Genomic DNA, 21,339 nt, shown 5'->3' with positions numbered 1-21,339 from the left:
CCCTTTCCCACCTGGACAAAAGGAACACTTATGTGAGAATGCTATTCATTGACTTCAGCTCAGCGTTCAACACCATAGTACCCTCAAAGCTCATCACTAAGCTAAGGATCCTGGGACTAATCACCTCCCTCTGCAACTAGATCCTGGACATCCTGACGGGCCGCCCCCAGGTGGTGAGGGTAGGTAGCAACACATCTGCCATGCAGATTCTCAACACTGGAGCTCCCCAGGGGTGCATGCTCAGTCCCCTCCTGTACTCGCTGTTCATCCACGTCTGCATGGCTAGGCACGACTCCAACACCATCATTAAGTTTGTAGATGACACAACGGAGTTAGGCCTGATCACCGACAACGACGAGACAGCCTATAGGAGGTCAGAGACCTGGCCGGGTGGTGCCAGAATAACAACCTATCCCTCAACGTAACCAAGACTAAGGAGATGATTGTGGACTACAGGAAAAGGAGGACCGATAATGCCCCCATTCTCATCGACGGGGCTGTAGTGGAGCAGGTTGAGAGCTTCAAGGTCCTTGGTGTCCACATCAACAACAAACTAGAATGGTCCAAACACACCAAGACAGTTGAGAAGAGGGCACGACAAAGCCTATTCCCCCTCAGGAAACTATAAAGATTTGGCATGGGTCCTGAGATCCTCAAAAGGTTCTACAGCTGCAACATCGAGAGCATCCTGACTGGTTGCATCACTGCCTGGTACGGCAATTTCTTGGCCTCCGACCGCAAGGCACAACAGAGGGTAGTGCGTACGGCCCAGTACATCACTGGGGCTAAGTTACCTGCCATCCAGGACCTCTACACCAGGCAGTGTCAAAGGAAGGCCTTAAAAATTGTCAAAGACCCCAGCCACCCCAGTCATAGACTGTTCTCTCTACTACCGCATGGCAAGCGGTACCGGATTGTCAAGTGTAGGACAAAAAGGCTTCTCAACAGCTTTTACCCCCAAGCCATAAGACTCCTGAACAGGTAATCAAATGGCTACCCGGACTATTTGCATTGTGTGCCCCCCCAACCCCTCTTTTATGCTGCTGCTACTCTCGGTTTATCATATATGCATAGTCAATTTAACTCTACATTCATGTACATACTACCTCAATTGGGCCGACCAACCAGTGCTCCCGCACATTGGCTAACCGGGCTATCTGCATTGTGTCCCACCACCCGCAAACCCCTCTTTTATGCTACTGCTACTCTCTGTTCGTCATATATGCATAGTCACTTTAACCATATCTACATGTACATACTACCTCAATCAGCCTGACTAACCGGTGTCTGTATGTAGCCTCGCTACTGTTATTTCTCACTGTCTTTTTATTGTTGTTTTATTTCTTTACTTACTTACTTATTGTTCACCTAATACATTTTTTGCACTATTGGATTGGGCCTGTAAATAAGCATTTCAGAGTAAGGTATACCTGTTGTATTCGGCATACGTGACAAATACACTTTGATTTGATTTGTTTTATTTGCCAGCCATTTAAAATTACTAAATGAAAGATTTTAATTTGGACTTAAACCAGCAAATACTTCCCTTACTCTTAGTGAAACTGTGACGTCTGTGCATTACGTATTTTCTTGATATTGTCGACATCACATCAATCAATGTAAGTAGATGTTGCGTGGTTAGTGTTATAGTACAATAGAATCATATTTTCACACTGGTATAAAGGATTAGCAGACAGGCGCAGGAATACACAATAAGGGTTTTTAATACACCCAAAACAAACACGTAAACAAAACACTGGGATGTACCCAAACAAAATAGCGAGGGTAAACCTCGTAGAACGACACGGGACGAGACCCATAATACACAATGCACAAAACACACAGCACAGGTTGAGACAATGCATAGGTACTCACACGACCAACGGACATGGGAACAATCATCGACAGCCCAATGGGGGAAAGAAAGGGCACAAGTACTAATCAGTGGGAATAGCGGACAGGTGTGCTTAATGAAAGTTCCGGAGGGATCCGTGACACATGTGTTTGCTGTTGTAGTTCAGACTACAGTCTTCTTGACCAGTGTGTTGTTGCTGTCAGGTGCTGACGTGGTGGACTGGCTCTACTCCAGGGTGGAGGGCTTCAAGGACAGGAGAGATGCCAGGAAGTATGCCAGCAGTCTGCTGAAACATGGCTACCTGAGACACACCGTCAACAAGATCACCTTCTCAGAGCAGTGCTACTACACCTTTGGAGACCTCTGCCAAAGTACTGACACTGAGCCACTTTGGCAAGAATATATTATGTACTGTATATTATTATTACAGGTGTATTATACCTGTGTTAAATATACTGTAGATTCCAATGGCAGTGTTTTTATTTACCTGTCGTGAGATGGACTACCTCACAATAGATGTCACTAACTCTGTCTGTCTGTCTGTCTGTCTGTCTGTCTGTCTGTCTGTCTGTCTGTCTGTCTGTCTGTCTGTCTGTCTGTCTGTCTGTCTGTCTGTCTGTCTGTCTGTCGCGGCGCTCTCTCTCTTTCTCTCACCAGACATGGCGTCTCTCAACCTGAATGAGGGTTCCAGTGGTGGGGGCTCTGAGCAGGACACCCTGGCCCCCCTCCCTCCCCCTGCCACCAACCCATGGCCCCTGGGGGGCCAGCCGTTCCCCTGCCCTCCCTTCCCCTCCGCCCCTCCGGGCTTCCCACCAGGCTACTCAGACCCCTGCCACAGTTTCCACAGTGGGAGTGCAGGCAGCCACAACAGTGAGGGTGAGTCTGCAGGGCTACTAACACTAGCATCCTTATCAATAAAAACTTTATTTGTTTTTATTGATATTTTAGAGGAATCGTCACATGACATTATGGCTGTTACTATTCATGACAGCTAATGTCAACTGTTGACGAAGTATTGTATTTAAATTCCATAAGGCATGTGCCTGTTAACCTTAGCCTGTTTGCCCTGCCGGGAAATGAAGTTGACACGCACACAGACATATTTATTTGATAGAGTGTGTTCTAAAATGGTCTTATATTGTCAATGTCGATCATGATTCAACATGGTTCATGCAGGGGACAGCTCTTCAGTACTGGCTGTGTAAACTATGGCTGATTTTTGCTAGCATGAACATATCAACTGAGGTCCCAGCCTCCCATCAATATTGACTGAGCCTATGTTTGATAGCAACATTAGACAATACAGTGCTCTGTTGCTGCTGCACTGTTTGTAATTGTGCCGACATGGCACCGCACCGAGGGAGAGTGGAATCAGGCTGGTGTGGTAATTAGTCAATATGGAGGACAGTTTCTCGTCTGTTTTACGTGTCATCATAGTGCTCTTCAGTCTGATTTCCCAGCTTCTGTTCAAATCACCAAGAAATCAATCACCCAGACGTTGTTATTCCCATTGCATTCCATCCTTATTGTCCTGGAGTGTTCTGAGTGGCGGAGAGGTTTGATACAGTAATGATACAGAGGAGGGATCAGGATTAACTCTCAGTAGGACAGTTGTAGGACTGAGGCTTGTTTACATCTCGTATTTATCTTTTCCATAAATTGTTTTGATTGACATTTGCAGTTTTTTTTATTTGGCAATTCAAGGTGGGCATTTGTGGATTTTCATTGTGTGTGTGTGTGTGTGTGTGTGTGTGTGTGTGTGTGTGTGTGTGTGTGTGTGTGTGTGTGTGTGTGTGTGTGTGTGTGTGTGTGTGTGTGTGTGTGTGTGTGTGTGTGTGTGTGTGTGTGAGAGAGAGGACGTTAGTTGTGTTGACCTTTTCCATGAGTAGTACAGTATCTGAGGACATTTTCTAACTCATCGTTTGGTGAGAGAGCTGTACAGGTTAGGCCACAGTTGGACCAGAACAGAATGAGGATAGACTTCACTAGAGGTAGGTAGACTGGGTTAGACAGGTTAGGCTGGGCTGGGTGGTGACAGTAAGTAGACTGGGTTAGACAGGTTAGGCTGGGCTGGGAGGTGACAGTAAGTAGACTGGGTTAGACAGGTTAGGTTAGGCTGGGAGGTGACAGTAAGTAGACTGGGTTAGGCTGGGCTGGGAGGTGACAGTAAGTAGACAGGTTAGGCTGGGCTGGGAGGTGACAGTAAGTAGACTGGGTTAGACAGGTTAGGCTGGGCTGGGAGGTGACAGTAAGTAGACTGGGTTAGACAGGTTAGGCTGGGCTGGGTTGACAGTAAGTAGACTGGGTTAGACAGGTTAGGCTGGGAGGTGACAGTAAGTAGACAGGTTAGGCTGGGCTGGGAGGTGACAGTAAGTAGACAGGTTAGGCTGGGCTGGGAGGTGACAGTAAGTAGACTGTGTTAGACAGGTTAGGCTGGGCTGGGAAGTGACAGTAAGTAGACTGTGTTAGACAGGTTAGGCTAGGCTGGGAGGTGACAGTAAATAGACTGGGTTAGACAGGTTAGGCTGGGCTGGGAGGTGACAGCAATAGACTGGGTTAGACAGGTTAGGCTGGGCTGGGAGGTGACAGTAAGTAGACTGGGTTAGACAGGTTAGGCTGGGCTGGGAGGTGACAGTCAGTAGACTGGGTTAGACAGGTTAGGCTGGGCTGGGAGGTGACAGTCAGTAGACTGGGTTAGACAGGTTAGGCTGGGCTGGGAGGTGACAGTAAGTAGACTGTGTTAGACAGGTTAGGCTGGGCTGGGAGGTGACAGTAAGTAGACTGGGTTAGACAGGTTAGGCTGGGCTGGGAGGTGACAGCAGTAGACAGGTTAGACAGGTTAGGCTGGGTTGGGAGGTGACAGCAGTAGACTGGGTTTAGACAGGTTAGGCTGGGCTGGGAGGTGACAGCAGTAGACAGGTTAGACAGGTTAGGCTGGGTTGGGAGGTGACAGCAGTAGACTGGGTTTAGACAGGTTAGGCTGGGCTGGGAGGTGACAGCAGTAGACAGGTTAGACAGGTTAGGCTGGGTTGGGAGGTGACAGCAGTAGACAGGTTAGACAGGTTAGGCTGGGCTAGGAGGTGACAGTAAGTAGACTGGGTTCGACAGGTTAGGCTGGGCTGGGAGGTGACAGTAAGTAGACTGGGTTAGACAGGTTAGGCTGGGCTGGGAGGTGACAGCAGTAGACAGGTTAGACAGGTTAGGCTGGGTTGGGAGGTGACAGCAGTAGACTGGGTTTAGACAGGTTAGGCTGGGCTGGGAGGTGTGTGTAACTCTGTTGTTCCCTTTGTTTCTGCTGGGCAACGGTAGACTGATGGACCAGGTAGTCTCAGGACTCTGGGGAACCGGTAAGCTAACAGCTAACCCACTCTCTGCTACCTCTCTCCTTCTCCTTTTTATCTATCTCTCTCAATCCATTGCTATACATTTTTTTTTATCTTGCCTTAATTCTTGCCTTTTGCGCTCTCCCTTCTCTACATCTCAATTTCTTTCTGTCTTTCTCTCTCTATATCTCTTTCTCTTGCTATATAAATATACACCACATTCTCCTCATCCCACAGCTTAAGGTTTTTCTTTTCCCGTGCCTCTCCCTCTGAGTGTGTTGGTGTCCATACTGTTTCTGCTCCTGCAGCTGTGTCTGTGTGACTCTCCTGACCGTCTGTTCTCCCTCTCTTGGTCCTGTGCTGCTATAATCTCAGACTGAGAGGTGCATGATTCAGGATGATCAAATCAGGCAAAATCTTGCACTATCATTCTCACTGATAGGGGGCAGTCATGAACCACTTTACCCAGTACTGTTGTGCTCATTGCTTATTGAAAGGAGGGGAAAATGTTTGATAATGTGATAATAATGATGTAATGTTTACACCTGTATCAATACGATCAATGTGATCTTTCTCTGTACAATTCAGCAATGGAATGCTCTTTCTTTTTAAAAGCAAATCATAAAAGGACCATGTGTTGATATTATCAATGCAGTATGTTCCCATTTTAAAATGTGTCTTTGATGCAGGTGTATCGTTACATTTGCCTGTGACTGTTGGCAATGAAGGGCCTGATTCAATCAGATCTGCATAGCTGATGTTTTGACGGTGTTTGAGGTGGAGCTGTCAAATCCACAGCAGCTCCCGGCATTGTACCTAAAGCGGACATTGCCATTGGCTGCACGGAGTCACATTAACAAAAATCCCATGCAGCCTTGTTTACAAATTTGAACACTGGAATGTGAGATGTAATCTACACCTCGATTAGGCTGTTAGAAATCGTCATCATTTAATTTCATGATTTTCAATTTGAGTGTCATTATTACTATATGGCCTATACTTTCTCATTCTGAACTTCTAACGGGAGTGGGACGGGTATGACTGCCTGAAAATGATCACAAGAGAAGCTTCTCACTGATTTGACAGCTCTAACGCAGTTACACCTACATTACGACACCGCCAAAACATCAGCTATGCGGCTGTTGGCTATCGCCGGTTAAAGCTTCAACTGATTGAATCTAGGCCTAGGTCTGTCATGTGGATGAGAATTATAATGAATGTCCAACCTCCATCATTATCACAGCAATGGCAGCCAATTAACCAGGTGTGTGGCTGCCCAGCTGACGTGTGTGTCCCTCTCTCCTCTCCTAGGAAGCAGAAGCAGTGGATCAAACCCCAGCGCAGGGACAGGGAAGGGCCCTGGCCGAAACGCCTCCCCACAAGTGAAGGGTCACAGGTCCACATGCAGTGAAACCGAGCCAAAGGGCATCCGAGGAGCAAGGCGCCCTGGCGATAGGTCCGCCAGCCAGCAGAGTCATCACAGTCATCACAGCAGCCACGTCCACTCAAGTCACAGCCACGCCCGCTCTGGTTTCAGCCACGCTCAGTCTCACAGGAGTCACTGTCATTCACAGAACAGCCACACCCACAGCCACACATCCTTCATCTACAAACACGCCCCTTTCACCAAGCCTGGGCCCGGCTCGTGTGGCCACAGCGAGCGAAGCCACGCCTCCTCCTACGGCCCCCCCGGCCTGCCCCCCCCATACTGCCTGTCCCGGCTGGCCTCTAAGACCTCCGTCAGCAGCAGCACCCCTCCCGGGGCTCCCCCGGTACGGGGGCTAGGAGCCGTCCCCCCTGAGCTCACGGCTAGCCGCCAGTCCTTCCAGCATGCTATGGGCAATCCCTGCGAGTTCTTTGTTGACATCATGTGACAGACAGGACAGTGCCTTGTAAAACCTTGCTGAGCACAAACAAGCCACCCCCCCCCCCCCGTCCTACCCCTCGTCCGTCCCACCTCACCTTCTCGTCTTTACCCCATTTGCTACTGACTAATCCTGAGTTGAGAATGTAGATGCTGGTCCCCTCCCTCCCTCCCCATGCTGTCACAACGGCCCCTCGGATGTCGGAGCAGGGGAGGACAGGAGACAAGAGCACAACAGAACTGAAGAGAGTCCTGCTATCACAAAAACACACAGAGCCTCAGTGTCTGATCAGAACCCCCAGCCAGCTCTTTTGTATTGACGTGACGTGAACAGTTTGTGAAATTGATGTGAGTGGTGTTCAATGTGGTGATCCTTGTGAGCTGCCACACAGACAGTCCAGTCCCGAGAGCATGTAGTTACTCTATGTGGAGTACAAGCACCTGCTGTTTGTTGAACCAGACGTCCAAGCCAACTGACTGGGTCTGGATCTCAATCCCCCAGACCCACCCGGACAGAGCTCTGGAAGAGGGAAGCCTCACTGGAGGCTCTGGACTCTGAGTCAGCCTCCTAGAATGTCGCCCTTTACACAAACTTCTACTATTTGGCCAATCATACCAAAACTCCTGCTCTAACTGACTGACCTGCTATCTTATCCGGTCTGCAGGGGGACCGTGACATATTCTAACTAGTCAAAGCTAGCCTTGGCCTATTTGACAGCCCTTGTATTTGTCCAACTAAGGGAGGCACTGTAACCAGTTAGTTTAAACTATAGGCTGCTTATCTGCATGACTATCTCAACTGCTTTAAAAGGAAAAAACATATTAATTTTGTTCAATATTTGAAATTTGGGGCTTGGGCCTCTCGCCAAAGGTCTAAAGGAAGAATCCATACACTGGAGAATGTTTGATGTTATTTATGTGATCATGATGTTGCATTGACGGTCAGTGTCGTACCTTGTCTCGCTCTATAGCTGACACACGTAGACACTCAGTCAGACATCGTTTCCCTCTGTGACTCAGTGGCCAGGATATGACCACTGTCCAAGCTGTGCTTTGTCCAATGCATCATTATTATTGCAGTCAATTGAATCCTGACCTCCACAACAGACTCATGTTGTGAACACATTTGATTTTTTACTGTTTCTACATACACTATATATGCAAAGGTATGTGGACACCCCTTCAAATGTGTGGATTCGGCTATTTCAGCCACACCCGTTGCTGACAGGTGTATAAAATCGAGCACACAGCCTTGCAATCTCTATAGACAAACGTTGGCAGTAGAATGGCCTTACTGAAGAGCTCAGTGACTTTCAACATGGCACCGTCATAGGATGCCACCTTTCCAACAATTCAGTGCGTCTGTCCTCGGTTGCAACACTCACTACATAGTTCCTAACTGCCTCTGGAAGCAACATCAGCACCATAACTGCTCGTCAGGAGCTTCATGAAATGGGTTTCCATGGCCGAGCAGCCGCACACAAGCCTAAGATCACCATACGCAATGCCAAGTGTCGGCTGGAGTGGTGTAAAGCTCGCCGCCATTGAACTCTGGAGCAGTGGAAATGCATTCTCTGGAGTGATGAATCACGCTTCACCATCTGGCAGTCTGATGGACAAATCTGGGTTTGGCGGATGCCAGGAAAACGCTACCTGCCCCAATGCATAGTGCTAACTGTAAAGTTTGATGGTGGAGGAATAATGGTCTGGGGCTGTTTTTCATGGTTCGGGCTAGGCCCCTTAGTTCCATTGAAGGGAAATCTTAACGCTACAGCATACAATGCTACATTAACGCTACAGCATTCTAAACAATTCTGTGCTTCCAACTTTGTGGCAACAGTTTGGGGAAGGCCCTTTCCTGTTTCAGCATGACAATGTCCCTGTTGTCAAAGCGAGGTCCATACAGAAATGGTTTGTTGAGATCGGTGTGGAAGAACTTGACTGGCCTGCACAGAGCCCTGACCTCAACCCCATCGAAAACCTGGGATGAATTGGAACGCCGACTGCGAGCCAGACCTAATCGACCAACATCGGTGCCCGACCTCACTAATGCTCGTGGCTGAATGGAAGCCAGTCCCCGCAGCAGTGTTCCAACATCTAGTGGAAAGCCTTCCTAGAAGAGTGGAGGCTGTTATAGCAGCAAAGGGGGACCAACTAAATATTAATGCCCATGATTTTGCATTGAGATGTTCGACGAGCAGGTGTCCACACTTTTGGTCATGTAGTGTAGCTGCAAACAGAGTTGCAAACAGTGGCCGTCCACCACAGATCTACTACCTAAAACAGATCTGATCATCATCAGTTAAAGTCAACAGGGTCTCTTAAAAGCGGATGGATGTCCCCCTCCAGTCATCAGTGTTGACTGAAACAGAGATCAGAGTGATAACCAATGCTTCTCACAGTGAGGTGTGCAGTTCTGTACAGTGTAGGTATTTTTCTGTGATATCACCAGATCATTTTTGATAAAATTCCAGCCCTTGATTTGAAAATCCTTCTTATGAAACAAATTGGTTAAGCTGTGTTTAAGGCCTAAGATCAATCTTTAACCGGCGATAGCTGTGCAGCCAATGGCAATGTCCAATTTAGGTATAATGCCAGGAGCCACTTGTGGATTTGACAAGTCTAACTTGTCAGTTCCACTTCCAACACTGCCAAAACAAACGCTATGAGGATGATGGCTTAAGCAGATCTGATTACAGATTCTGCTATAGAAATGTAAAGGTAGTTTCCGATTGAGCTGACATATGCAATGTTTACCATGAATGTAGTCTCCGCAAACGTGGGAACATTGCCTTTAAAATCCACAATGCCTATAACCTGCAATCGGATTGAATCCCGGCCCAAGTCTATCGACAACACAGAAATGGTGTGATGCATAAGACCTTTCTGTCGCAGCACTCTAATCATTATTTGAGCACTTTTTCATTCTCTCTCTTGCTCTCTCTCTGGCCCTTTAGTATGAAACAGTGTTTGCAATCAAAGCTTTGTCTTTCGTTTTATTTCTTTACAAAAACAGAAATAAATTGTACATAGAAATGTATTATATATAAGAATAAAAAATATATATGTACAAAGATTTTGTCTGTATTTCTTTAAAAAAAACTAAAACATTGTGAACCTGCAATTGATGTGCTGTTCGGTTGTGGATTTGAGTTTCTTTGCAGAAACCAGTAAAAAGGTTGGTTTGACAACTTTTAACTGTATTACATGACGGTAAGTGCTGTACATATCTAAATGGAAGCCAATATCCATATTAGTTGCATTTACTATATTTAACCAGCAGTAAGAGCCCATATACATAGGCCTACACTATACACCGTGTTTCAATAATGTGGTGTTATTTCTGGCAAGGAAGTGTGGAGTAAGTTCTGTAACGTCTTATTTTACTGTCCTTGCCTTCAAAGCCCTGATGAAGTAATCTGCTTTGATGTTAAATCTACCCGCCTTTGAGTGGAACTTACTGGTACAAACACTGCTGTACTTTCCCTGTGGGCTGATGGTCTGAGGGAGGCTAACACCAGGCCAGAGCAGACCCCGCTCTGAAGGCCATGAGACCCTGCTGAAATGCTGTACGTCACAGTCACATGAGTGGGAGGATGTGGTGTTTCTAACAGGAAATGATGTGTCTGCTGTGGCCCAAGAGGCGAGGAGGCGACCCCAGATGCAGAGGCGGAGCTTCTACTGTAGACTCACTAGAGCAAGGTTCTCCAGGGCTACAGATCAGAACACGCGGTGACTACTATAGCTGTGTTGCACAGCTGGTGGAATCTATTGTGAGAGATGTGGAGTGACTCAGTATGACCCTGATGCAAATGTCTAAACCCACTATATAAAAAGGTTCTGTTATCTGTGAAAAACTTTACTCCAAACTGCCTAAGCCCACAGACTGACTATGAGCAGCTCTTATTTGGTCTACCATACAGTGTTTCAATTTCTCTTTTACTATGACAAGCTGTAGTGTTAGGGGTCTACATTACGGCTTTCTGTCTGTGTACGCAAGTGTTGTCTAGAGTGGGAGACGTGGGTGTTTGCTATTGACGTAAGGTGTTTAGGCAGATGAGGTGTTGACATTTGATGTCATGACCTTACATCCTACGCCCCTGTGTGTAGGACGAAGTGGGGGGTGTGAAAGGTAGAAAGAAAATCAAAGACAGATACTTAGAAGCAAAACACAAAGGCGCAAATAGTTTACCCCAACAGTTCAACCAGGTTACCCAATGGGATCTAACAATGTAATTGTTTGAGAGTAGGTAATCCCAAAGGATGGGATCTAACATGATACATACTGTTAGAGCTCATCCTTTGAAAGTGCATACACAAATAGATAGGGAAGTGGTGAGAAAAATGTAGCAAATGAAAAAAAAGAGACAGTGACAGGAGAAAGGAAAGTGACAGGAGAAAAGAACACTAGAATGGCATTACAATGTCTCCAAAGCTGTAATGCTAGCCCCAACCCTAGCTTCATGTCCACATCCCGGCTCAACCCCAACCTTAGCCATAACCCAAACCTCAACCCTAGCTTCATGTCGACACCCTGGTTCAACCCCAACCCTAGCCATAATCCTAGCTTCATGTCCAAACCCCGGCTCAACCCCAACCCTAGCTTCATGTCCACATCCCGGCTCAACCCCAACCCTAGCTTCATGTCCACATCCCGGCTCAACCCCAACCTTAGCCATAACCCAAACCTCAACCCTAGCTTCATGTCGACACCCTGGTTCAACCCCAACCCTAGCCATAATCCTAGCTTCATGTCCAAACCCCGGCTCAACCCCAACCCTAGCTTCATGTCCACATCCCGGCTCAACCCCAACCCTAGCTTCATGTCCAAACCCCGGCTCAACCCCAACCCTAGCTTCATGTCCAAACCCCGGCTCAACCCCAACCCTAGCTTCATGTCCACATCCCGGCTCAACCCCAACCCTAGCTTCATGTCCAAACCCCAGCTCAACCCCAACCCTAGCCATAACCCTAACCTCAACCCTAGCTTCATGTCCAAACCCCGGCTCAACCCCAACCCTAGCTTCATGTCCACATCCCGGCTCAACCCCAACCCTAGCTTCATGTCCACATCCCGGCTCAACCCCAACCCTAGCTTCATGTCCAAACCCCGGCTCAACCCCAACCCTAGCCATAACCCTAACCTCAACCCTAGCTTCATGTTGACACCCTGGTTCAACCCCAACCCTAGCCATAAACCTAGCTTCATGTCCACACACTGGCTCAAACTATTCAAAGAGGGCTTGATTTGTCTGCTTGAAATTTTATGAGGTAATGTGTTTTTCATGCAAATTTTGGAAAGGAGTCATTGGTACTTTCAAGACAAAACAAGTTGCTTTTTGTTTCACTTTCAATTTCCATGCTTCGTCAGTCTATCACAGGCAACTATTTGTGTAATAATAGTAGTTGTAAACTCCCAAGTCAGCCTCATGGGTGACAGTGAAAACAACAGCTGATAAGCACAAGGGCATGACAAGGAAAGTTTAAAAGTTGTATAATGCCTTCTCCCAAACCATGTGTTGCACTGCACAATATACTATGTAATGCCCTGACGCTTCTTTCTCTCTGTCTCTCAGCCTGGCCTTGTTCTCACCTGAGAAATACATTTGGCAATGTCTTCCTCTCTGTCCTAAGAGGACATTCCCATTTTCCCATTGTGTGAGTGGGTGAATAATTATAACATAATTTATCTTTGTTCTTCTGTCAGTACAATGTCATCACATTCCCTTGAGACATTCACCAAGCTTAAAAGCATAAACTGGGCTCAATTCTGACCCCAGTTTGTCAAAAATGTCATCATTTTTAAACCCTTTCTTTGACCCATTTTCAAACTTTGTCAAGCAACTAGTTACCAAAAAATAATAAAGAATGCTATTATTTCTTTGTTAATATGGAGGAATGAAAATATAAAATTATATTTTGTATACTAGTGGGGCGCTTAAGCAAAGAAATTACTCAATCGTCCACTATGTGATAAAAGCACATTTGGCACATTGGTAGATGTATGTAGTACAGTATACCCTGAAAATATATAGATATGGAGCCACCATTTGGCCCCATGGGGTCCTGGCAGACATTTTAAAAAATGGCAGCCGATGGTAACACTGTTTTATAACTCAAAAATTGTACCGGCGAACTATGAACTGAAAAGCTGTAATTTGTGACTGAAACTTGTAAACGTGTGCTTTTAACAATGTACATTTGTTGATTGCTAGGCATACAAATAAGATTATTTATTGATACATTTGAAACGAGGTCTAGTTGTGGCCGCAACCGGACTAGATTGTGAACGACTCTTGGCGGAATGCATTGCTTGACTGCCATGAGGGTGATAAGTAGCCTGAAGACTTACACTAAATTCTTCAGCTGCATTGTCATTAGCCACAAGGCCTATCTCTCACGGGGGTGGGGCATGTGGTTGGCGTTCCATTCACTACCGAAAATGTTGACGAGAGGACACCCAACGGCCCGGCAGTGGGAGTTGATGGAATGAGATGGATTTTGGCAGAGGTTCTGCTAATTTTCTCATTGATAAAACATTTTATCTCCATACAGTTTTCTGTTTCCAAAACTAGAATATGTAACAAACAGAGTGGACTGTGTTTTGTAGACTTTACCCTTTGCCAACGTTTCGAAATATTGGCTTGTTTAGGAGGAGTGCAAGGGCGAATTGAGTTATTGCACACGCGCAACTAAGAGTAGGCGTTCCCTAACAGAAATATGCAAATAAAATGTTTAGAACACACGAATAGGACCTTGCTAGCTCATGCTTGGCTCTGCCCACCTCCTTGCTTGTTCTGCCAACTATGATTAAAAGCACAGAATCATCTAGAATGTCATTGTATGTATGTTGCAGCGTTCAGATTTCCCTTTACTAGAACTAAGGGGCCTGAAACATAAAAAACAGCTCCAGACCATTATTCCTCCTCCACCAAACTTTACCGTTGGCACTATGCATTGGGACAGGTAGCATTTTCCTGGCAAACCCAGATTCATCTATCGGACTGCCAGATGGTGAAGCGTGATTCATCACTCCAGAGAATGCATTTCCACAGCTCCAGAGTCCAATGGCGGCGAGCTTTACACAACTCCAGCTGATGTTTGTCATTGAGCATGGTGACCTTAGGTTTGTGTGTGGCTGCTCAGCCATGGAAACCCATTTCATGAAGCTCCCGTCGAACAGTTATTGAGCAGAAGGTAGTTTGGAACTCGGTACTGAGTGTTGCAACCGAGGACGATTTTTACACGCTTCAGCACTTGGTGGTCCCGTTCTGTGAGCTTGTGTGGCTTATCAATTTGCGGCTGCGCCGTTGTTGCTCCTAAATATTTCCACTTCACAATAACAGCACTTACAGTTGACCAGGGCAGCTCTAGCAGGGCAAACATTTGATGAACTGACTTGTTGGAAAGGTGACGTGCTATGACGGTGCCATGTTGACAGTCACTGAGCTCTTCAGTAATGCCATTCTACTGCCAGTGTCTGTCTATGGAGATTGCTGTGTGCTCGATTTTATGCACCTGTCATCAACGGGAGTGACTGAAATAGCTGAATCCACAAATTTGAAGGGGTGTCCACATACATTTGTATATATAGTGTAGCTAGCTATTTACATCCTATCAAATCTGTCGTCGTGTGTGTTTGGTTAGCCTCCTAGCGAGTAGCCAATGCCAGGGCAAGAAAGGTTAGGCATCAAGCTTGCTAACTTATCCTAGCAACGACGCTCGCCATATATCTAGCTAGCGAGAAAGCTAGTTGGCATTGGGAGTATGGGGTAACGTTAGTTACAGCGTGGTGAGGGTGAATTAAACGACTTCAACATCTTGAATTACATGATTTCTTCAACATCTGGCTAGCTAGTTATCTATATAGCTAGTTGTAGCCAAAGGACTTTCTACAATTTCTAGCTAGCTAGCAACATTAGCCTGTCTCATCCGGTGTCCTGTGTGAATTTAAGTATGCTCCCTCTAATTCTCTCTCGCTTGCTCTTTCTTTCTCCTCTCGGAGGACCTGTGCCCTAGGACTACCTGGCCTGATGACTCCTTGCTGTCCCCAGTCCACCTGGTCATGCTGCTGTTCACTGGACGTGCTACCTTGTCCCGGACCTGCTGTTCTGTCTAACTCCGAATGATCGGCTATGAAAAGCCAATATGACATTCATATTCTTGAGGTAGTGTTAACGCAATTCGAGCTAGCCCACCAAGACCAGACCAAACCTGTTTGACTTCAAAGTACGAGGCATTAGATACAGCTTATTATTATTTTTTTGAACAAAGAGGTACGCTACAACAGGACTTGGTTTTCGCCATTTGTATTGAGAAAAGACCATAAGCGTTAGACCGGATATATAATTCCCCAATATCTACCCCAAAAGAACAACTAACGGGCGTATTATTTGGCGGGAGCATGGCGTCTGGGTAGCCAGGCAAGATGATACGCAATACGATTCGCTCTCGAGTTCGCTGAGCACAGGCTGTAGGTTTTCGTTTCTCATTCTGGCACCATGCGATCAATTATCCGTTCTAAACATGTATTTCCATGCTCATGATCTATAGGAGGTTGGTTTACTTCTCTGGAGCCGCTGAGCTGGAGGAGCGAACGGCTAAAATAAACGTCGTTCAAAGAGAACGAATCGTTCAACTGCACATCACGTCTCCACTCGTGGACCGCAACGTCAGTGAGTAGGCTACAGGACAGAAGATTACGTGTTTTCATAGGAAACTGAAGACAAACTGTGTTGACAATCTTTTCATTCTCCAATTTAGTTTCGTTACTTGTATTTGTCATTTCAACGTTTTATTGAACATCTCCCTGCGTGTAATTAGTTCTGTTGACATATCCCTTTCAAACACTTAATCTGCGTCTCAAATAGTTTATTTTACGCACGCAACAGGTGACAAATAGAATAACGTTAGGATTTGTCGGCGGCAGGTAGCCTAGTGGTTAGAGCGTTGGGCCAGTAACTGAAAAATTGCTGGATTAAATCCGTGAGTTGACAAGGTAAAAATCTGCCCCGTCATTGTAAATAAGAATGTGTTCTTAACCGATTTGCCTATTTAAAAAAAAAAAAAATTGTCCACGCCCCCCCCCCCCCCCCAAACTACATAAAGGCAGAGAAGTTTGAAGTCTCATCATGAGAAGGTGCTTTCAAGTAGGGTACTGCTGTTGTCTATTCCATTTGGATTATTATTACTGTCAAGCAACTGCACTGCTGTCACCTGGGATCCATAGCCCTTCTGTGTTCCTAATTGTCTGTGTGAATTGGAGGGCAGCGAGAGAAGATGCATCTGTTCCTCGAGGTACTGTGTATCTCTATGCTCACACGGTGTTGCCTGAGTAGCACGGGTGAGAGAGGTTGTCAACAATGGACAACCTCTGCTCCTTCTGATGTCTGCTGTGAAAGGTGCAATCCAGGTAAATGTCTAAACTAGGCTACTGTAAATGGTTTAACTTTAAATGTAACCTCTAAATAATCAAGAATTAATGTAATAGGGCTTGGATTTTGAGAAGTAAATTCTAAAGGCTTTATCTGGTTAAATGATCTCTTTCATGGGGATGAACAAATCTAGTGTATCCCAGGTTAATTAAATAATATGTATCCTTTAGTGGGTATACCACAGTGACCCAGTTGCGTTTCAGTGGCTTCTATTAGTACCACAAGAGGGGGATGTATGGATAATGATGTATGGATAATGATGTATGGGTAATGATCAAACAACTGTATCTGGCATGTGGAAGAGGACTGGAAATATTTTCCTATCAAATACATTTACCGTCTATTGCAATTGCCGCTGATGGAGCGATTGTGATGTTATTATGGATGTAGATGTTTTCAATTGTTGTCTGTGTATTTTGTGTAGGGAACCGTCTGGTGACACGCTGTGGACCAGACCCAGAAAAGCTCTGCGTTCCATGTAGGAATGAGACCTACACAACTGATGGTACATCACACACCTGTCTCAGGTGTACTCAGTGTGTAGGTATGTCACCAGAGATTTACCCATTTAATAGAATCTATTCTCCTCTGCACTTAAATATCTATTGTTGATGAGCAAGACATGTTAACATATATTGATTTTACTCCTCTTTTGCTTGCTTGTGTGTGTGTAGGTGGCGCCCAATTCCTTAAGAAGGCCTGTACAAAAAGCAAGGACACAGAATGTGACTGTAGGGCAGGATTCCGATGTGGTGATGACCACTGCTCCTTCTGTGTTGAGGAGTGTGGGAAGGGCCAGGAACCTCTTCCCGCTGCACGTAAGACACACATCTCTACCTGCAGACATTCAAGTCAAACAAGTTATCTGGCATGCGTAGTAAGACACAAGATCAGGACACATGGAAAAATGTTCACCAAGTCCCAACCTCTGCATGTCTGTCTCCATAGGGTCCTGCCGGAATTGTCCAGATGGGACCTTCAATGACAAAATCCATGAGAAGTGCAAGTCTTGGAGAACAAGGTTAGATTTAATCCCCCCTTTAAACTCTGAGTTTGTGTCAATATTGGAGTTACCGATAGTACTAATGCCATTGCATAAATTACCGTATGACGCAAAACACTTGACTTAATCTCAGCAACTCAGAACTAAAATCCTCCTCTATGGCTACTCAATGTAATCTGATATTGGAGAGCCAATCCTTAATCTTTATTTCTCCATCTCTGTCCCAGCTGTCTGCATCCCAATGAACACATTGTTGCAGTGGGAGATGCCGTTAGTGACAGCAAGTGCGGCATTGCCAACATTGAAACGCCCGAAGTCAACACCTTACCTTCAACACAGGCGGACCCTGAGGGTAAGACCAGTGAATTTAACCCATGGCAAAATGTATGTTATTATATCACCTTGTTTTTAAAAAAAGATGACAGACTCTTTCTTTGATGGCACAGGGCTGGTTTGGGCTATAAGTGCCTCATTTGGGGTCTTTATCATCCTTATCATCTTGTTTCTGGTCATCATCATCACCAAAAAGAAGCCAGAGAAGACAGCCCCCAAGGAGCCAACCCTTAATGAGCCAATTCCCCCTACAGGTAATTAGATGCTTATACAATTTTATTCATTCCTACTCATCATACTGCAGTGCAACATCATTCTTCGTCAGCTTTCAAACTGTAATCCTGAACGTGAACGAAGCTTCAACATAATTTAATCTGAGATTGAGCCAATCTTCACCTGCATTCTCCCTCTGTCTCAGATGAACCCAGGAGCCTGGTGGTGACCAGTTTCCACCACCCTCAGCAGGAGCAGGGCAGCAGCTCTGAAATCCTGTGCTCCCAGGACTTTGAGACCAAGCTCCTGCCTGTGTGAGTGGCAGTGGACTTACTTTCTCGTGTACTTATTTCTACTTCATGTGTTTTTGTTCCACTTTACTTTAATTTATTTTTTTAAGAGTATTACTGATATTTATTGTTGAGAAAGGCATATCACTGTACTTGTGCACGTGACAATTAACTTGGAACAGGGTCATACTGGGTCTGACCTATTGATCACTACTTCACACTGGCACTCTGATGCCTACACATTGCTAGCCTCAAGCCCGGGCTGACACTGATACAGTTGGACTCCAGCTCTGCTGGACCATGGTACTGAGTGGCTGGGATTAAGACATTGAGGCTTAGATCACTTTTTGAATTTGTGATGTCTTATTCTGTGATATTTTTAATACCTCAGTCATTTTCTTATCTCACAGGCACATTCAAAGGTAAACTAGTCACTATGTTAATAAAATCATGTACAAGTCAACTAGTTAGTAAACTGATATTCAAATGTCAGTAGTGATGGGGAAGTTTAGGGGGAAAACATTGTCACTATATGACATGTATTAGCAATTGGCTGCAGCTGGACTAGTTCAACTATTTACATTTTCTGGTTTCATAAAGGACATTTGCCATCAGTTTATGGCCTGAATATGAAATACTACTCTTGAAATGTGTATGAAGGTAGTATCAAAGCCATGACCTGTCTTAATGTAACAGTGATTGAGGGGGTAACAGCAGTAAATGGAAGAAAAATACACAGGAAGCTCTGTATAGTTGTGACTGGCAGCCTCCATGCCTCCCACTGGCTTATACAGTATCATAGTCACGTTTGTTCTCAGTTCCCTGAATGGCTAAACCTAGCTGCCCACAGTTTCTAAGCTGAAGGGAATACCCCTACTTAATATACTGTACAACCCGAAGTGTCACGGACGTTTCATTGCGCAAGGTATGACGAAGAGCAAGTACAGTGTAATGCCTCAGCACTTTATGAATTAGATTTATAACAATGTACCAATGTGGTACAGTATGTGACTTGGAGCCACTTTCCTGTGTGAATGTATTGCTTTTGTTGACTGGTATATTGTCAAGGACATTCCAATTGGATCATTCATCCCACCCTCCCCTGTAACCATTCCCCAAGTCATTGCTGTAAATGAGAGAATGTGTTATCAGTCAACCTACCTAGTAAAATAAACCTTGACAAGGACATTGAAATGTGTGCAGGATACAGTATGGCGTTGTAATAATGGCAGATTAATCTACCCAACTTGACATTTCCAGGAAGAGATTCAGAAAAGGCTCTGGACATTCCAAATAATGTAGGAGGAAATGCTAAGGTCAGAGAATTCTCTCAGGTGGGGGTTTCCCCTTTACACAAGTGTATAAGGTAATTGGAAAAGTCTGTTAACTAATACAAATGTTAATTGCACTTGACACACAATTTACAGGGTAGGCAATAGGCATTGAATGTGATCAAAGGGCTTCCTTCAACCTAGTCGGATAAGACCAGAGTTCTTTCACCACTGTAGTTTTGCAATCGTAAGCATTATCTATCTGTGTTCCTTCAGCTTGCTGGACATGCTTGTTAACTCAAGCCCACTGGTTGTTAGAAATAAATACTCCCTCTGGGCTTTCTGCTACGCAGAGCTGGGAAAGCCCAGAGGATTATGATTAAATGTGTTATATTAATCCTATAGTACTATCACTGCTGGGAAATGACACAAGGACGAGCATCGGTCATGTGTAAATAAAGCTCACAGAATCATGAACGCTGTATGACTAATGAGTCACACAGGGCAGAGGGGAAACAGTCTGTCAAACACGCTGTATGACTAATAGGAGTCACACAGGGAAGAGGAGAAACAGTCTGTCAAACACGCTGGAAGAGCACCTCAGGCAGAGGATCCTACAGAAACTTCCCTTTCAGATCTGTACTAATGTAACCTTTACTTTTCATGCAGCCTGGTCTCTGACCAGACGTAACATAGTAAATCCAGGACACTCAAATGATATAGTATGATATGTTACGGTTGGTATGGTTACTTAAGGCAAAAGTAGGGTTGTTGGTCGGTGTGGCTGGATGGCCGTTTAACGCGAACATCTCGCACAAGTTCGAATCTCATGGTGGATAACTTTAACAACTTTTTACTACCTTTTAGTTACTTGTTAGCTAATGCTCCCCCTAACCTTAAACCTAACAACCCCTAGCCCAGCTAATGTTAGCCAGCTGGCTAGAATTCGTAACATATCATACGTTTTGCAAATTTGTGACATATGAATTACAATTAATATTCTAACATATCATACGAAATGGGTGATAGACAGCCACATTAATACATACCATACAAATCATCATACTAAATTGAGTGTCTCGGCTTTATGTACAGAATAATACGAAATGCTCAGAGACCAGGTTGCCCTTTCAGATCTGTACTAATGTAACCTTTACTTTTCATGAGTCTGCTTCTCTGTAGAGTAGTGCATCACAGTTCACACCCACACTTAGTTACTGTATTTTTCTAGTTTGACAGGCGTAGCCCACAGATGGAACATTTCACAATTAGGGCCTACATGGTGGAAAATGTGAACCCACACTCATGGAATGGGCCTACAGTAGTAGTAGTGTAAATTAGTCATCACCACCACAAATTACTGTCACAGTAATCCGAGGGCAGGGCTTTTAGAAAGCCAGTTACACTAAAGACGATAGTCACATTGATGGATTTTTAGAGTGCCGTCCATGAGAATATCCTTACGTACTTGGACTGGCCGGCTCCTGGAATTTTATTATGTATTGTATGTCTTTTCACTTAGGCTCAGAGATTTTGTTGATTAAATAAGCAATATTGTTTCATATTTTCATATTTGTTTATATAATTAAAGAACTAGCAAATACCACTGGATTGTCTTATTGTATCCCTTTTACCACAAGGATCTTGGCAGGAAATGTGCCCCGTGTGGCTTAGTTGGTAGAGCATGGCGCTTGCAATGCCAGGGTTATGGGTTAGATTACCACGGGTGAACCAGTACAACAACAAAAATGTA

The 21,339-nt window shown here is 45.1% G+C and overlaps 2 protein-coding genes across 3 annotated transcripts in view; both read left to right on the top strand.

Annotated features, from left to right (window-relative positions):
• The window catches only part of dvl1a (dishevelled segment polarity protein 1a), a 55,750-nt gene extending 45,626 nt beyond the window's left edge, over window positions 1–10,124 (top strand). Inside the window, exons 13-16 of one of the 2 annotated variants that reach the window (XM_082960035.1) lie at window positions 2,059–2,226; window positions 2,513–2,731; window positions 5,165–5,202; window positions 6,490–6,716. In XM_082960035.1, the coding sequence (XP_082816161.1) occupies window positions 2,059–2,226; window positions 2,513–2,731; window positions 5,165–5,169 (392 nt within the window). In that variant the 3' untranslated portion in view covers window positions 5,170–5,202; window positions 6,490–6,716. Of the gene's footprint in view, window positions 1–2,058; window positions 2,227–2,512; window positions 2,732–5,164; window positions 5,203–6,489 lie in introns of both variants that reach the window. The other variant, XM_014136330.3, reaches the window with a different exon arrangement.
• Window positions 10,125–14,330: 4,206 nt separating this feature from the next.
• tnfrsf9a (tumor necrosis factor receptor superfamily, member 9a) lies at window positions 14,331–21,189 on the top strand. Its single transcript, XM_014136335.3, has 7 exons — window positions 14,331–16,454; window positions 16,901–17,020; window positions 17,151–17,294; window positions 17,425–17,497; window positions 17,707–17,831; window positions 17,926–18,066; window positions 18,231–21,189. Exons 1-7 carry the CDS (start codon window positions 16,322–16,324, stop codon window positions 18,341–18,343), a joined length of 849 nt encoding a protein of 282 aa, XP_013991810.1. The 5' UTR covers window positions 14,331–16,321; the 3' UTR covers window positions 18,344–21,189.
• The last annotated feature ends 150 nt before the right edge of the window (window positions 21,190–21,339 follow it).

The sequence above is a fragment of the Salmo salar genome, chromosome 13 (genome assembly GCF_965601325.2).
Source record: "Salmo salar chromosome 13, fSalSal1, whole genome shotgun sequence".
NCBI classification, from domain to species: domain Eukaryota; kingdom Metazoa; phylum Chordata; class Actinopteri; order Salmoniformes; family Salmonidae; genus Salmo; species Salmo salar.
Note: the sequence above shows the minus strand (reverse complement) of the source record. Positions and strands in the feature narration are given on the sequence as shown.

Coding starts and splice junctions, on each gene's coding strand:
- tnfrsf9a (XM_014136335.3), top strand. CDS start 16,322: ATGCATCTGTTCCTCGAGGTACTGTGTATCTCTATGCTCACACGGTGT. Junction 17,021..17,150: donor CAGGTGTACTCAGTGTGTAG/GTATGTCACCAG, acceptor GTGTGTGTGTAG/GTGGCGCCCAATTCCTTAAG. Junction 18,067..18,230: donor TGAGCCAATTCCCCCTACAG/GTAATTAGATGC, acceptor CCTCTGTCTCAG/ATGAACCCAGGAGCCTGGTG.